Source organism: Thamnophis sirtalis, unplaced genomic scaffold (genome assembly GCF_051295495.1).
Source record: "Thamnophis sirtalis isolate CommonGarterSnake01/CBP01778 unplaced genomic scaffold, rThaSir2_p1.2 scaffold_7, whole genome shotgun sequence".
Classification (NCBI taxonomy): domain Eukaryota; kingdom Metazoa; phylum Chordata; class Lepidosauria; order Squamata; family Natricidae; genus Thamnophis; species Thamnophis sirtalis.
In genome coordinates this window covers 6,801,414-6,819,826 of record NW_028261387.1, presented here as the reverse complement: position 1 = coordinate 6,819,826, position 18,413 = coordinate 6,801,414, and the positions used below count along the sequence as shown (strand labels likewise).

Below are 18,413 nucleotides of genomic sequence, written 5' to 3'. Positions count from 1 at the left end.
AGCAATTAGACTTATATACCGCTTCATAGGGCTTTCAGCCCTCTCTAAGCGGTTTACAGAGTCAGCATATCGCCCCCACAGTCTGGGTCCTCATTTCACCCACCTTGGAAGGATGGAAGGCTGAGTCAACCTTGAGCCGGTGAGATCTGAACCGCTGAACTGCAGATAGCAGTCAGCTGAAGTGGCCTGCAGTACTGCACCCTAACCACTGCGCCACCTCGGCACTACACCCATCACCCCTGTGATTGAGCCATCCACTTGGTTGCTGGTTATCCTCTTACCTCTTACCTACTTTTTCAGGGTTTCTCCAGAGATGTAGTCTTTGCACACTGTGTTCAAAATATTATCCTTTGTATGCTGGTCTATGCCCGTATTAAAGATTTGATTTGATGAACATTTCAGTCCAGTCACTTGTTCTTCAAGTGGGAACTCAGATGATTTGTTTAAAAATTTGTTTTCTTGATTATCCTTCTCAGGAGTCTTGTCCCACACCAAACGTCAAAAATATCAATAATCATTCTATGCCTTTGGTAACTAAAAAGCTACCAAAGGACTCCTCACATTATTTCCTTCTACCAGACATTTCTTCCTAAATACCCTGGCTTATAGAAACCACAAGCTCATATTTCTATAGTACAAAACTCCTTCATTTCCTTATGTTATCATATCCTACTCAAAAGGTCTTACTACTAGCCTTCAGTTGTATTTTCTGTTCTTATTTAGGATCACAATACTTGGCTTTCCATACCCTGTTTTCCCCCAAATAAGACCTCCCTGGATAATAAGCCTAATTGGGCTTTTGAGCACATGCACGAAAATAAGCCCTCTCCCAAAAATAAGCCCTCCCTAAAAATATTGCAACATAGCAGCAGCCATGAAGTGACCACACTCACCGCTTCCTGCACCTCAAAAATAATAAGACCTCCCCAAAAATAAGGCCAAGCGCTTATTTCAGGGGTCAAAAGAAAATATTTTTTCGGGGAAACACGGCACTACAAAATAATAATTTAGATTTAACTATGAAGAAGCACTAATTGGTTTGCAGGTCTTCTGGAATCTTTATGTTGGCCTTTTATGCACAGCAAGATGACATAGAAAATAACACTGTGATCTCTATAGGAAATACATTCTACTGCATTATTTCCAGCTACGTGATCCTGCTAAGGAAAAATCATAAGGCCACCCAGACAATGTCATTCCTTGATATGTGAACAGAAATACGGGCAGCCTCAGCGAGGCTCGAAGAGTTCACAGCCGTTCCGAGGAGCCCGTGTCTACACGCTCAATGCACTCGGTGTCTCCTCGGTTCCTCGTCGCCCGAAAAACTTTTTGCGCGCCGCTAGCGGCAAAGGCCCCTCAGAGGCTGCTGTGGGAGCCCGTCACCCCCGTACAGCCCGGGGATCAGTACGGAACACCTGGCTCACGGAGAGGAAGAATCAGAGAACGCCCCACGGGGCCTTCCCCACTATTTGGGACAGAGAACTGTCCGTTTGGCCGCAGCCAACAATTTCTAAATTTGGAAAAGCCAATAGATCGAATTAAAATGAATTGAATAGAAATCCTATCTGTAATTTAAAGTTTCCTACCTAGAGAGCCAATTCGCACAGTACTAGGACCAAAAGACTGAGAGGAAACTGGGAGCCAGTGGGAAAGGCAGAAGGCTAAGAAGTTTTCTCTCAGTCTAATGGACCAATCAGGCTGTGTTAAACCATGCGTGACTCCTCCCTCGACTCCACTGGAAAAAATATCAGAATTCAATACTGAGATGGCAGGCAAAGTTTCCAAGGTTATTATAGTATCTGTCCTTCTTATGTTTTCATTTCTATAGCTACTGATGCACTAATAGTTGAGCAACGTTTCATGACCATGTTCTATTAACCACTGGAACTGGGAAAATTACTACTCAACTTAATATTAGGAGTTAGCCTGTATGTCTTATTTATATAAGCAATAACTGTTTCTGCAAATATTGTATTGATTTCTAAATTAATTTATTTAAGTTGTTAAGAGGGCCTTTAGTTAGCAATAATTTATCCTGCAATGCTCAAAATCATACTAGCGGCTAGAATGGAACATTCATTAAGCAAATTTGTTTAGTCCCAACCAATGCTAGATTGATTTTACAGTCCCTCCCTGTTTAGCAAATAATTGATATGCTTAAATGCTAAGGAGCAAACACTGTATCAATCAGTTTAATGAAATGCTTGGTACTCATTGTAAGTAGATTGTATGGAATATGTTTGTAAAAAAAAACAATTAATTTCTTTGCACAAAAAGAAAAAAATGTGTTTGTTTCAGAGTTATGAACTATCTATACTCAAAATGAATCTTTGGGTATTTTTAAAAGTGGCGTAATTTATGGGACTGAAAATATCCAAGTTTTCAGACTTAGCCGATATCCAAAAATGATGCAGTAGCTCACACATATTCTGTAGCAGAACAAAACTACAACTACGAGTCAAGATTTTGTACATTACAGAACTAATTGTATTTCACAATTATTTCAGCCAGAAAATCAATATTTGATGGAATCCCTCAGCTTCCATTATTTCATCCTCCTTTTACAACTATTATACAGCTGGAAGAACTGAAAATAATCCAAAAGGCTGAGTACAGAAACTATTTGCAAGATACCACTGAATTAGAATGAAGTATAACCTTACTATGTACATACCAATTAACTCACTAATAGCAAGTCATTCTAGAAACTACAATGGGATTCCCCCCCCCCAGAAAATGACTGTCTCAGCTTATAGAGCATCCTTCAGTGAAGTTCTCCAAAATATTTATTTTAATTAAATTAAGGCATTCAAAAGCTCATACTTCACGATTCCCATACCTATTTAAGAGTAAATCGTATTTTTCCTTAATAGTCTGATCCCTTAAGCCTACATAGACAGCATCTAATGGACATGTATGACACTATGCTATCTTTTTCAAAGAAACACAATATATACCAGTAATGCTCTTATTGGTTTTTTATATTTTATGTAAGCCATTAAGAGTCTTTTCAGTTGCAGTATTATAGGAATATATCTAATAAATAAAATCAGGATAACTGGCAGCACTATAAATAGTATTCTTAATCTAGGTCTCACCATGATACTTTTATCTGCTAATAATGCTCTTCTACTTCTTACAGTATAATCCCATACAACAGATATGCTGGCGGATTTTCTAAATCAACCTCAGTTTGAGCTAAGCCATTGTTTTGGGTTAACACAGCCCAGGTCACTTTGATGTCAGGAACGAGATAGGGGCCGATGTCCCACCTAGTTCTGTGGATTTTCAATTTCATCGGTCATAATATCCTTCTGAATAATTAAAGAATGGGCCTTGAAGATACATTTAGCAATAGCAATAGCAGTTAGACTTATATACCGCTTCATAGGGCTTTCAGCCCTCTCTAAGCGGTTTACAGAGTCAGCCCCCACAGTCTGGGTCCTCATTTCACCCACCTCGGAAGGATGGAAGGCCGAGTCAACCTTGAGCCGGTGAGATTAGAACCGCTGAACTGCAGATAACAGTCAGCTGAAGTGGCCTGCAGTACTGCACCCTAACCACTGCGCCACCTCGGCTAAGATTGATAGTGATCAGTCTTAGATGATGGCGTTAAGGATGCTTATTGAGTTCCTTGTTCACTGGTCAATAGCAGTAACACTTAAGACTTATATACCGCTTCACAGTGCTTTACAGCACTCTTAAGTGGTTTACAGAGTCAGCATGTTGCCCCCAATAATCTGAGTTGGAAGACCTGTCAACCTTGAGCTGCTCAGGATCAAAGGAATCAAACTCTGGCAATGTGAGCAGAGTTAGTCTGCAATACTGCATTCTAACCACTGTACCACCACAGCTAAATGATTCCATAGGGCTCTAAGCATCCCCTACGCCAGTGATGGCGAACCTTTTTTGGCTCGTGTACCAAAAGCGGGGGAGGGAGCGCTGGGGTCGTGCCATAATGCTACGGCATGACCCCAGCGCGCATGCACGCACGACTAGCACCCGCCGTTTCTGGCATGCTTTTTTCACCCTCCCCAGGCTCCAGAGGCTTTATAGGAGCCTGGGGAGGGCGAAAACCGCCTCCCCCATCCCCCGGAGGCCCTCCGGAGCGTTCAGGAGCTTCCCGGAAGCCTCCGGAGTGCGAAAAACCGGCCCTACGGGCAAACTGGAAATTCAGGAACGGACTTCCGGTTTGCTTGTAGGGCCAGTTTTAGTCCTCTGGAGGGAAGCCTCTTGAACGCTCCGGAGGGCTAAAACCGGCCCCATGAGCAAACTGGAAGTACCTTCCTGAACTTCCGGTTTGCCCGTAGACCTGGTTTTTCGCACTCCAGAGGCTTCAGGAAGTCTCCAGAGGGCGAAAAATTGCCTCAAAAGGCCGAAGTCAGCTGGCCTCATGTGCCCTGACAAAGGTTCGCCATCATGACCCTATGCTCTTTAGCATATACATGATACTGTTAGGAGGTTATAACTGCAGTGGTCGGGGGGAGGGGTGTTAGATCATTATTATATGGATGACACTTAACTCTGTTACTCCTCTTCCTCTACTAACTCTTCCGTCTCACTCCAAGTAGGAAATGTGATACTCCCTGCGTACAATGATATAACCTTCTCCTTGGAAACAGTTTTAGCTTGGAGTTATTTTGATTGAAAGGGTGTGTGTGTGTGTGTGTGTGAAAAATATCTAAATTTTATCATCTGGATTAGTGCAATACAACTGGTCCAGAAGGCTGCAACTTATTTGTTAACAAGAGATGCACAGAAGCAATGTAAGTAAAATGAAGGCATTAGCTCTTACAAGGATGTAACCACAATTCAACTTGCTGATGTTGATCTTTAAAGTCTTGCATTTCTCCTTATCCTGCTCCCCCTCCTATATAAATCTGATTTTCTGCCAGGCCCTCCTCTTATATATTTCAGGAGCCCCTCATATTCATCTCACATCTTGGAGGAAGTCTACGTAGGCTTTGGAATGACCTTTTGGAATAGTCATTATTTTTCCTCATTAATAGCCTCTCAAAAACTGACGTCCTTTCCTTCTTAGAACAACCTTTAATATATAGTTCTATTGTTGTGATTTTCAAATTGTCCTTTAAATATTTCCATTACAGTTCTGGTGCCTCTTTGCTGTCTTAATTTGTCATGTTTGATTCTATAAATCGTATAAACCAAACATCAGCAGGATATATTTAAGTCATGTTCTTAAACTCTCAAGTTTGGTTTTCCACTCTCATATTTCAGTCCATATATACAGAAATACCACTCACCTCTTCATATATACCTGAAGAAGCGGCAAATACATTATGGCATCAGTTAGTTTCAAGGTATGCCAACTTTATTTTTTTTTAAAATTATTTTAACTTTCAAATGCAGAAATGGAACACCATTTTTCAAACTATTGTCTGAGAAGCAATTAATTGTTTAAAATCGCAACATCTGAGAATGATTCACTTCTATTTCTAGAATTTATCTTCCTTATTTTTTTCCCCACCTCCATTGTGTTCAGGTTATTTGAACGTGGAAAACAAATGTTGGAAATGTTTTCCCCCTTTCGCTCAGTGAATGACATGTTAGTTTTAAATGAAAACAGACTCAGGTTTGTGTTTTTTTTTTAAAAAAGAAGCATTTCTCCCATTTCACAGCAGTCTGAGTAGCAATTGTCCTAAATAGCTTCATAAAAGAAATCCGCACATTGTTTCAGAAGATTTAAACAATTTATCAACAACCATGGGATTATTATTGCCAATCTGGAAAATTTAAGTATGGAAGTGGGGGAAAACCCCTTTTAAGACTGATTCATTTTCCATGGAAAGAAGATCAGAAGATCAGATCGCCATGCAATCAGACAACTCCTGGGAAGATACTAACACTATAACCTTAAGTTGGACGGAGTCGAAACAGCAATTGGCCTGTTAAAATTCTTTTTTTAATTTTATCATAGTTGGACTATTCTTGAGTGAGCAAGGCTTACAGCTAGCCATTGCTAACTCATTTGGAGAGAGAATAACAATTCCTTCAAGGTAAATAACTTGCCAAACCTGTCACTCAAGCCGTCCAGCATTATATGCAGCCAGGTTGGTAACATTTTTCTGAGCTGTTTGTTCTTATCTGCAACACTGAAATAATTGCTCAGTTTTAAAAACTGCTTTAAAAAGCATCTCATTCAAGCTCTTTAGAGAAAAACCTTTATATCAAATATTTGTAATATTTTGCAGTATGCTCTGAAACTGATCTACATCTATCTGATATATCACAGTTCACTAGTCTGTGTGACAGACTATTCCTAAAGAAATTACAAATAGCCCTCCTTTAGCCATTACAATTGGGATCAGTAAGTCAGCATGACCCGACAAATGCGCGCCCGACAAATGCGCGCCCGACAAAACCGCGGCGGCAACACCGTGACGTCAAAAGCGCACCCACAACAGGGTTATAACGTTGTTTTTGCGTCCCAATATGTTGTTTGTGGATGGCACGCTTTTGTCACCACGCATTTGTTGACGCCCTGTTGTGGGCGCGCTTTTGACGTCACCGTGTTGTCGCCGCGGTTTTGTCGCCACGCATTTGTCGGGCGCGCATTTGTCGGTGAACCGCAAGTCAGTCCTTAAGCAAAAATGGACGCCCAAGAGAAACCACTAATGCGCTTATGATGAATTTGGCTCTCCTTTTCTTTACAGACCTGCAAAGGTCATAAATGTGATGATTGACTGTAAAGTTAATTTTTCATCACTGCTGTAACCGTGAAAGGTTGCTAAATGATGATTACTTGTACTATGATTATATTGGCTTTATTTTGCTTTTACAAACAGAGGTAGTCCGCATTTAACAACCAAACTGGGAGCAGAATTTCCATTGCTCGGTGAAGCAGTCATCAGGCAAAACATCACAAGACCACACTGCTTAATGATGTCAGTTCTGGTAGTCATGGATTGTGGTCATTAGGCCAGGATTATGCAGCCCCATAGGCAGGATGATGGTGATATTGAAGTACATGCTAAGGTTCTAAATGTGGGTGGGCTGCCAAAAGAAAATCAGCCAAAACTAGCATTCTTCAATACTGTTGTAATTTTGAATGTTTCACTGACAAATGCGTGCTCGACAAAAGCACGCCGATAAAACTGCGGCAAGAAAACCACAAGGTCGAAATCACACCGACAAATGCGCGCAGAAGTGCACCGACGAAAGCGTGCCGACGAAAGCGCGCCATAAAAAAACAACGAAAACAACGTAATAACCCTAACCCTAACTTAAATCACGCTTTTGTCACCCCGGTTTTGTCGGCGCATTGTTGTGGGTGCGTTTATGACGTCGCGGTTTTCTCGCCGGTTCTGTCAGCACGCTATTGTCGTGCGCGCATTTGTCGGGTCACGATTTTGAATGGATCATAATTAAGTGCGGACTACCTGTACACCATTAGAAAAACTAGAAGGCTAGTTTAACTTTAGCTAGTTTAAAGTATGTTTCAAAGATGTAAGTTGCTAGTTTCTCCAGAAACTATTTATTTTGGAAAATTTATATAGCTGCTTACTCCCTCATGGAAACTCTAAGCGGTTTACAGAAAATAAAAACACATTTTAGGCGGCTCTCAGAGAAAAATCTATCTTTGCGTGTTCAAGCAGCTATGAAGAGAACTATCATCAGAAATTATAAATCCATCTGTGAAAATGCAGACCATTACAGTCATAATCTTTTAAGCGCTGTTAGTTGGTTCCAACAGTTTACCGCTAGTTGCAATTCTACAGATAGTCATAGGGATGCGCAGAAAGCAAAATGACAAAACATGGATTGTGACAGAAGTCCTGTCCCTTATGTTCATTTAGTCAACTTCATATAAGGAAAAGTCGTGTGTCACCAAGTTACAGCCCATGTTTCATCATTCTGGTGAAATCCTGGGATTTTACATTCATTTTTGTAAAGAGTGTTAATTAAAAACATCTCTCTATTTCATGAATCAAGCTAAAAACGCTTTTCAAATATTGAGTTATTTATTATATAGTAGCTGGGAAAAATATTATATAGTGACACCACTAGAAAGCTGACAAATGCATGAAGGCTGGATTCTCATCATATTAAGATATATTTTTTTAATTTAAAGAGGCATATTGACAAAACCTGTGACCCATCAAAACCGCGGTGGAATAAAGCGCGCCCGACGAAAGCGCGTACGTGACGTCATCAGCAGCGCGACAAAAAAATTAAAAATAAATTAAATTAAAATTAAAATTAAATTAAAACAAGCCAATTCACGTAAAGGTAAGGGTTAGGGTTAGGTTTAGGTTAAGGGTTAGGGTTAGGGTTACGTTAAGCGTTAGGGTTAGGGTTAGGTTAAGGGTTAGGGTTAGGTTTAGCGTTAGGTTAAGGGTTTGGTTTAGGGTTAGGTTTAGGGTTAGGTTTGGGGGGGTTAGGGTAAGGTTTTCGCTTTAATTTTAAATTTACCGCTCACAGCGCGATGTTTTCGTCACGCTGTGATGACATCACATACACGCTTTCGTCGAGCACGCTTTATTACACCGCGGTTTTGTGGTGGAACTGACAAAACCAAATTCCCATGTCATGGTAAGACAAAGTAAAGCAAAGCACAAGTAAGAACACTACCAAATGAACACATTTCTTCTCTTTCTCTAGCAATTACTACCAACCTGGAGAATTGGTAGTAATTGCTGTGTACAGGACAAGCTGCTTTCATAAAAGAGAAATATCATCTTCTGTTCTTGGATTTAAAAAAAAATGTTTTATTAATAAGATAAAATACAGGATGGTTTGCATTCACGAAGAAGATTTGTTAATCATGTTTATAAAACACAAGGTAATTACCAGCATGTTAGATCAAATATGGGCACTACATTAATAAGGATGGGTTGAATCTCCCTTTCTTAAAATTCCACTGAAATTACAAATTAAAAGTTTTCAGTGCAAATATAGAAATGAACGTGCACCATTCTTTGGAAGAAGAAAAAAACCGCTTAAGAGGGGGTTATAAAACACTGAGAAGCGGTATATAAGTCTAAGCGCTATTGCTATTCTTTGAAAAACACATTCAAAACATATTCAAGTCCAGAAAGATAAGAGAATTCAACATCACTGCAGAGAATAAATATTTTCAGATTTTCCTATAAACTGTTTAACCAGTTTCTAATACCACTGAAGCACAAATGAACAGGAGCTATTTTGCCTTCATTAGCCAAACAGTTGAATGTTTTATAGCGTACCAAAATTAGCTAAAATTGGTATCTTTATTACAGAGCTAATGTACAGGTAATCCTTATTTAGAAACTATTCGCAGTTACGACCATGATTAAAAAGTGCTTTTGTGACCAGTCTTATTTGCAACCTTCATAGGTCTGTAAAACAAAGGAACGGTGAAATGATACCATAAGTCAGTGTTTCTCAACCTTGGCGACTTTAAGTCCTGTGGACTTCAACTCCCAGAATCCCCCAGCCAGCTCTGGCTGGGGGATTCTGGGAGTTGAAGTCCACAGGACTTAAAGTCGCCAAGGTTGAGAAACACTGCCATAAGTAGAGTTGTGGTTTAATTTAGCACCCACTATGCTTAACAATTGAGTTGTAGGCCTCAACTGTGCTTGGTAAAGGAGGACTAGTTTCATCAAAATTTTATACAGGCAGTCCTCGACTTATGACCACAATTGACCCCAACATTTATGCTGTTAAGCGAGACATTCAATAATCGAGTTTTGCCCCGTTTTATAACTTTTTCTTGCCACAGTTGTTAAGTGAATCACTACAGTTGTTGAAACAAGGTTAAGTGGATCTGGCTTCCCAACGGCCTTTGCTTGTCAGGTCACAAAAGGTGATATGACCCTGGGACATTGAAATCGTCACAAAGACCCGTTGCTAAATGTACAAATTTTGATCATGTGACTATTGGGATGCTGTAATGATTGTAAGTGTGAAAAACAGTCATAAGACTTTTTTCAGTGTCGTGGCTTTGAACAGTCACTAAACAAGCCATTGTAAGTTGTACTCATTCCTGTGAGAGAAGAGCCGAGGTGGCGCAGTGGTTAGGGTGCAGTACTGCAGGCCACTTCAGCTGACTGTTATCTGCAGTTCAGCGGTTCTAATCCCACCGGCTCAAGGTTGACTCAGCCTTCCATCCTTCCGAGGTGGGTGAAATGAGGACCCAGACTGTGGGGGGCGATATGCTGACTCTGTAAACCGCTTAGAGAGGGCTGTAAAAGCACTATGAAGCGGTATATAAGTCTAAGTGCTATTGCTATTGCTATTCCTGCTGTGTACTTTTTTTAGACACATAAATAAAAACAGGATACAAATCTGATAAATAAAGCATATAAACAGTTTGTGCTTCATTATGTATGACTATGTTGACATACTTTCTCACGTAATAATTTTAAAAAATATGCTGTAAAAATATCAATATTTATCTGCAAAATACATACAAAAATATGTAATTAGTTACCTTTTGTTCTTTATTTAAATGACTTGATAGTAACAGTGCACTACATCCAAATCCTTAATCAGGTAACTATTAAACAAATATCTGTACACGATCTAGTCTTAAAAGTTTAATTTACAATTTTGGTTTACATCAGTTAAGTTATGACATGGATATTTTTTAACAAAAAAAAATAGTTTTATAAAGTCACTATTTTAGATGCAAATGCTTTTCCTGAACATAGTATTCAGTGTTCACTATTGATCCAAAAGAAAAAAAAATTGTACATATTAGTTGTTTCAGCATCTAAAAATAGTCAATGTCAAAAAGAACAGATCATTCCTAGAGAATGTCCAACTTTTTCCCCCTCACAAATGATACTCACTAAAGTGATTAAAGATTCTAATTAAAGAAATTTCATTTCATATACACTTCAATTTACAATCATTTTTTTTTAATGCTTCGCCACATTTCCTGACACATTTTCAATTTCCAATTAATGTTATGTGTGTCGGAACAGCTATACAAGTTACACTACTACACTACTACATTGCAAATTAGTTATACATAAAAATATGCCTTTAAATGGACAATTTAAAATACAGCTCGACAGGAGAATCAGGGTGGTATAGTGGTTTAAAATGTTGGACGAGTAATGGGGGATGGACACATTCTAGATTGTCATCAGCCATGGAAACGCAATGGGGTGACTTTGGTCTAATCACTGTCTCGGGCCAATATATGTGCACTTGATCTCCTGAATTAAAGCTGGGAGATAAATGTAATAAATAGTCAGGTACAATCTTGTAGTATTGCAGAAATCAACAAAATACAAATGAAAGACTACAGTGTCACATTAAAGTTACTGCACACAATTTGGACAATGTTCTTTGAACTGTGGGCCATCCTCCCTAACTGGGGTGTTTGAAAGGAATCAGTTAATACTTTTGCAAAAGAGAACAATTTACTCCGATGTCAACGTTCCTATTCATTAACTGACTCCATTGAATCATTCAATCCTTGGTCCTCTCCGAGCCTGGTTGTTTACTTGTAGATGTTGACTAAGTAACATCAGCTAACAACCAAGCCCAGAGAACATCAAGGACTCCACGCTTCAACCCTGAGTTACATATATTCTCTTCTAACTATAGTGAATCTATAAGGTTAAAATTACCATAGGCTCTAAGGAGTTTAAGCAGGATACCTGTAAACGTCCCTCAAAGGGACCTTCAGCAAACCCTCTCTTCCCAATAGTGGGGGTGCCTAGGTACACCCACGTTACACCTATCCTCCACGAGCGGCACTGGCTCTCCATTGGTCTCCGGACACGCTTCAAGGTGCTAGTCGTTACTTTTAAAGCCCTACTTGGTTTAGGACCTGGCTACCTGAGAGACCGCCTCCTGCCCTTCGTGACCCGTCAAAACCGCGGTCCACTAAAGCGCACCCGATCAAAGCGCGTACGTGACGTCATCAGCAGCGCGACGAAAAAAATTAAAAATAAATTAAATTTAAATTAAAATAAAATTAAAGCAAGCTGATTCACATAAAGGTAAGGGTTAGGGTTAGGGTTAGGATTAAGTTAAGGGTTAAGTTTAGGGTTACGTTAAGCGTTAGGTTTAAGGTTAGGTTTAGGGTTAGGTTAAGGGTTAGGCTTAGGGTTAGGTTTGGGGGGATTAGGGTAAGGTTTTCGCTTTAATTTTAAATTTACCGCTCACAGCGCGATGTTTTCGTCGCGCTGTGATGACATCACGTACGCGCTTTCGTCGAGCGCGCTTTAGTCTACCGCGGATTTGTGGTGGAACCCTGCCATTTATCTCCCAGAGACCAATAAGATCTCACAGATTAGGCCTCCTCCGGATTCCATCTGCCGGTCAATGTCGGCTGGCGACTGCCCGGGGGAGGGCCTTCTCTGTAGCTGCTCCGGCCCTATGGAATGATCTCCCCTTACTACACTTCCGGCCTTCCGCAAAGCGATTAGGACCTGGCTGTTCCGGCAGGCCTGGAGCTGTTGAGTTTATACAGCCCCACTCTAAGCTGTATGTATGTTGTGAAATTTTAATGTTTTTTTTTAAATTTTTATATATCCCCCCCCCCCCCGTTTTTATCTGTAAGCCGCCCAGAGTCTCTAGGGTGGCATACAAATCCTAATAAAACCTAAAACCTAAACCAATCTCATTGGGAGGCAGATTTAACCTCAGATCTCAGAACTAGGAAGCAGAATTGCCCCCGTCGGGGAGATGGGAGGCATATATAAATTTAATTAATAATCCAGAGAAGGCGGTTTTTGCAGATATCCGAACCCGGAGCAATAAAGGTTTTTAAAGGTGGCAATCAGCAAGCTGAATTGTAACCTGGAAGGTAACTGGCACTCAGGCCAGTTCCAGAAGCAAACACAGAAAAAATGTTGATGTGTTCATATAATTACATGACTGTACCAGCTAAGGTTCCCAAAAGGCTTTCAACATCAAAATCTGAACTGCAGGAGCCTAGGTGTGAGATGAAGATGACATGAATGACCGGGCATAGTAATTCCTGATCCAGACACGGCTTGCAACTGGCCACGATGAATTAAGATAAAAGAAGCAGAGCCATTAAATGACAAGGCTTGCTCGGCGTTAATCAGCTGATTAACAAAACGCAACCACTAAAGTTAACCACTGGACATCCAAGTTGCCCTTCGTACCCACAGTCCGTTACTTCCCATCCGTCATCAATAGAACAACTGCATCCAGCGTGACCCGTCAAAAGCGCGGACGACAAAAGCGCGATCGACAAAATCGCGCCTTTGACGTCATCACAGCGCGACGAAAAAGATCGAAAAATTCAAATAAAAATTAATAAAAATTAAATTAAAGCAAGCCGATTCACATAAAGGTAAGGGTTAGGGTTAGGGTTAGGGTTAGGGTAAGGGTTAGCTTTAGAGCGTTAGCGTTAGCGTTAGGGTTAGGATAAGGGTTAGCGTTACGTTTTTCGTTACTTTAACGGTTAGGTTTAGGGTTAGGTTTAGGGTTAGGTTAAGAGTTAGGGTTAGGGTTAGGTTTAGGGTTAGGTTTGGGGGGGTTAGGGGAAGGTTTTAGCTTTATTTTTACATTTTTTCGATCTTTTTCGTCGCGCTGTGATGACGTCACAGCGCGCTTTTGTCGAGCGCGATTTTGTCCTACGCGCTTTTGTGGTGGAACCGCATCCAGAACATCCAAGTGATGCTCTCGTGTTGTTGGAAGATCCGCATAACTTTGCCTTCCCATCATGGGTTTCTTACTAGCAAGGTTTAATAACAAATGGTGTTTTTTTATAAATTGTGCACAGAAACAGTTGCCTGCTTTAGAATTACTCAAGATTATTTGGGAGAAGAAACTATGACACCAAGCAGAAAATACACCTGCTTTAGAATTACTCAAGATTATTTGGGAGAAGAAACTATGACACCAAGCAGAAAAATACACCGTACCAAGGTGTGGTATTTGAGAATGTTAATATATGGGCTTCCGAGTGACTCAAAACCTCGCCTGTCTCAGGCTGCACCGACTGACAGTAAAGCAGTGTTTCTCAACCTTGTCAACTTGAAGATGTCTGGACTTCAACTCCCAGAATTCCCCAGCCAGCGTTCCGCTGGCTGGGGAATTCTAGGAGTTGAAGTCCAGACATCTTCAAGTTGACAAGGTTGAGAAACACTGCAGTAAAGCTTGCAATCAAGATTTCCTCCGATTTTTTAGCCCCGAAACTCAGCTAAAGCCAAGTGGAAGCTTTGATTGCTAGTTGGCTCATCCGGGCTGCCCACTTCACATACCGTCTTTTCCGTACTCACTAATTAAAGCCCAACCTGGTGTAAGTTTCCCCAAAAGCAGACCTTGACTCACAAGATAGCAGGGACCAACCTACAAGAGACGCTCCAGTTTCTTCCTTAAGACCGAAACCCGCCACCTAACCAACTCCTGCTCAGCTGTGAAATCCCTGCCTCCTTTCTTGCCCTGTATTGTCCAGGCCCTCCTTTTTCTTTGTTTAAGGAGCGAAAAGGGGAAGGGGAAAAAAAAACTGCACGACCAGCCAAAGGAGATCAAGATCTCCTTTAAGGGGGAAGAGAGAGAGAGATCACGGATGCTGTGGATTCCCCTTTCCAAAAGACCCAAGGAAACCCACCGCTGGGAAGAAAAGCGCCTGGGAATTGAGATCAAGCCTTACAAGCAGAATTTTAAGCGCTGTTAAAAGGAAGAGAAAGAAAGAAAAAAGGGAAGAGAAAGAAAGAAAAAAGGGAAGGAAAAAAAGGAGGAGGGGGATTTTTTTTCCTCTCCTTTGGGCCCCGCCCCTCCTCCTCTCCCCCTCCCCAGACGTGGGAAGCGGAGAGACCACCCCCCCTTCCCCACGTTACCCAAGTCACCCTTCTCTCTCTCTCTCCCTCTCTCCCTTCCTCTCTCTCTCTCTCTCTTTCTTCCCTCTCTCTCTCCCTCTCTCCCTCTCTTTCTTCCCTCTCTCCCTCTCTCCCTCTCTTTCTTCCCTCTCTCTCTCTCCCTTCCTCTCTCTCTCTCTCTCTCTCCCCCTCTCTCTCTTTCTTCCCCCGAGGCGCTTCCACTACTTCGCTCAACAAAGCAGTCCGGGCGCGACCTCCCTCCCGCTCCCCCGCTACACGGGGGGATTGCGGGGCGGAAGGGGGGGCTGCGCCTGTCTACACACACACACAAATGCATACACAACACACACATGCACGCACAACACACACATGCACGCACAACACACACATGCACGCACAACACACACATGCACGCACAACACACACATGCACGCACAACACACACATGCACGCACAACACATGCATGCACAACACATGCATGCACAACACACACATGCACGCACAACACACACACGCACGCACCACACACACACATGCATGTGATACAAAAGCAGCCGGCCGTGCTCGCGGCTTCCTTTCCCCGCAGAGGGTTTGGTGGCGTAAGGAAAGAGCAACCGGGGTGTGTGTTAGGGAGGAGGAGGAAGGAGGAGGAAGGGGTGGGGGGGACTCACCCAGAGCTCCGTGCCCCAACTCATGGCGACTCCGCTGGCAGCGCAGGCTTGGCCGTCGGCGCTCCTTTGTGGCTCTTCGGGGGTCGCTTCCCGGCGCTGGCAAGGAACGAGCGACGTCCTTGTCCTCTGGGCAAGTCCCCGAGCGGTGGAGAGGTGGTGGTGGTGGTGGTAGTAGTAGTAGTAGTAGTAGTAGTAGTAGTAGAGTAGTAGATGGTGGTGGTGGTGGTGATAGGTAGGCAGAGGCAGCGGCGACCGAAGCTCCAACTACGCCTGGCTTCAGGATGGGAATAAGGGAGAAAGAGGGGGACGGAGGAGAGGGAGGGGAGCCGCGGAGGAGGCTGGGAGAGGGGCGGGCTCGGCCACCGCAGCCGCTCCTTAGGGAGGCCCGGGGATCAGGCGCGAGCCGAGCGCTGGTTCCTTCGCTGCTCGCTCGCTCGCTCCCTCGCTGCCCGACCGCCGCTGGCCCGCTGACTGCCACGGCCGCCTTCAAGCCACGCGAGCCTGCAGGGAGGAAGAGGACGGGCTCTCCGCCGGGGAAGGGAGGGCTCCGAAGCCTCTGGGTTACTGCAGGTGAGCAGCCGCCACCTTTCCGCTCTCTTCCGCGTCGGAAAAGCCAAGCCCGCAAAAAAAACAACACACAACGATTTGCAAACGGCGCTGCTACTCCGGTTCCTGGTTCCGTGCGTGTAAAACATCCAAAAATAAATAAATAATAATAATCGAGCGTCCACGTGTCCGACAGTAACGTGGGAACAGTTAAGTTACGTCCACGTGTCCGACAGTAACGTGGGAACGGTTAAGTTACGTCCACGTGTCCGACAGTAACGTGGGAACAGTTAAGTTACGTCCACCTGTCCGACAGTAAGGAGCAGTTAAGTTACGTCCACGTGTCCGACTAACGTGGGAACGGTTAAGTTACGTCCACGTGTCCCGACAGTAACGTGGGAACAGTTAAGTTACGTCCACGTGTTCTGACAGTAACGTGGGAACAGTTAAGTTACGTCCACGTGTCCGACAGTAACGTGGGAACGGTTAAGTTACGTCCACGTGTCCGACAGTAACGTGGGAACGGTTAAGTTACGTCCACGTGTCCGACAGTAACGTGGGAACGGTTAAGTTACGTCCACGTGTCCCGACAGTAACGTGGGAACGGTTAAGTTACGTCCACGTGTCCGACAGTAACGTGGGAACGGTTAAGTTACGTCCACGTGTCCCGACAGTAACGTGGGAACGGTTAAGTTACGTCCACGTGTCCGACAGTGACGTGGGAACGGTTAAGTTACGTCCACGTGTCCGACAGTAACGTGGGAACGGTTAAGTTACGTCCACGTCTCCCGACAGTAACGTCGGAACGGTTAAGTTACGTCCACGTGTCCGACAGTAACGTCGGAACGGTTAAGTTACGTCCACGTGTCCGACGGTAACGTGGGAACGGTTAAGTTACGTCCACGTGTCCGACGGTAACGTGGGAACGGTTAAGTTACGTCCAGGTGTCCGACAGTAACGTGGGAACGGTTAAGTTACGTCCACGTGTCCGACAGTAACGTGGGAACGGTTAAGTTACGTCCACGTGTCCAACAGTAACGTGGGAGCGGTTAAGTTACGTCCACGTGTCCGACAGTAACGTGGGAACGGTTAAGTTACGTCCACGTGTCCGACAGTAACGTGGGAGCGGTTAAGTTACGTCCACGTGTCTGACAGTAACGTGAGAATGGTTAAGTTACGTCCAGGTGTCCGACAGTAACGTGGGAACGGTTAAGTTACGTCCACGTGTCCGACAGTAACATGGGAACGGTTAAGTTACGTCCACGTGTCCGACAGTAACGTGGGAGCAGTTAAGCCAGGAAAACCGTGATCCCCTTTTCAGTAGCAAATCTATGACAATTCTCCACCGTCGTTAACTTGACACGGCCATCTCTCCACGGGACAACTGCGGGATAAGAGTTACACTAATACCAAAGAAATAGTAAAATAGACTCATGGAAGAAAGGATGCCAAAGGAGGGGAACAGAATGGCAAAACAATTAAAATATTTTTTTTAATTTATTTTAAATAATTACCGCTATATAGAATTGTTAAATTTTCTGGCAGCAAGTTGTCCCCATTCCCAGCTAAGGATGCTTGCATTTTTCTGCAAAGTTGCCTTAAATGGCCTCATATTCTTTCTTTCTTTTTCTAGTTAGCAGGTTTTGAACCAGTGTTTCTCAACCTTGGCAACTTGAAGATGCCCGGACTTCAACTCCCAGAATTCCCCAGCCAGCGAATGCTGGCTGGGGAATTCTGGGAGTTGAAGTCCGTACATCTTCAAGTTGCCAAGGTTGAGAAACACTGTATTTGGACACTCTCGGTTTTCTTTTGGTGCATTAAAAGAGACCATTCCCACAACTGAATTCTTGAGTGGTTCAAGATGTTCTCGACTACTTCTAATTCCTTTCCTTCCTTCCTTCCTTCCTTCCTTCCTTCCACCAATGTTTTACTGTCTTGGCCACACTTCAGAATGTGCATATTCATGTTTTTAGATAGACATTAAAAAAAGCGATGGAATTCAGTCCACTTTTACAAAAAGTCAGGCAAAATTGCCTATCTGAAGGCCTGGAATGCTTTATAGCTGCTGGAGCAAAATAACAAGATAAATAATTGTCTGCTAATTGATGCTTCAAGTATAGAAATTATAGCCTATCGCAGTTAACCCTTAAGTATATCTAAAAGTGTCCTAAATGCTTTAGGCAAGATAAACAGGTTCCTATCTAAATTGGCTGAAACCTTGCCTTCGAAACTTTACCTTTGTGTGTGCATATATGTAATTGTGCGTGGTTCCACCACAAAACCGCGCTCGACGAAACCGCGTAGCTGACGTCATCAACAGCGCGACAACAGCGCGGAGACAGAAGCACGCTGTAAACGCTAAACCTAAAATTAACCCCTAAACCTAAACCTAACCCCCCTAAACCTAACCCTTAACCTAACCCTAACCCTAACCCTAATCCT

The 18,413-nt window shown here is 43.0% G+C and overlaps 1 protein-coding gene across 4 annotated transcripts in view; it reads right to left on the bottom strand.

Annotated features, from left to right (window-relative positions):
• Positions 1 to 15,600, bottom strand: part of FNBP1L (formin binding protein 1 like) — an 82,096-nt gene extending 66,496 nt beyond the window's left edge. For all 4 annotated transcript variants that reach the window (XM_087719262.1, XM_087719259.1, XM_087719261.1 and 1 more), the window contains exon 1: positions 15,426 to 15,600. In XM_087719262.1, coding sequence (XP_087575388.1) covers positions 15,426 to 15,449 — 24 coding nt within the window. In that variant the 5' untranslated portion in view covers positions 15,450 to 15,600. The remainder of the gene's footprint in view (positions 1 to 15,425) is intronic.
• Between the last annotated feature and the right edge of the window lie 2,813 nt (positions 15,601 to 18,413).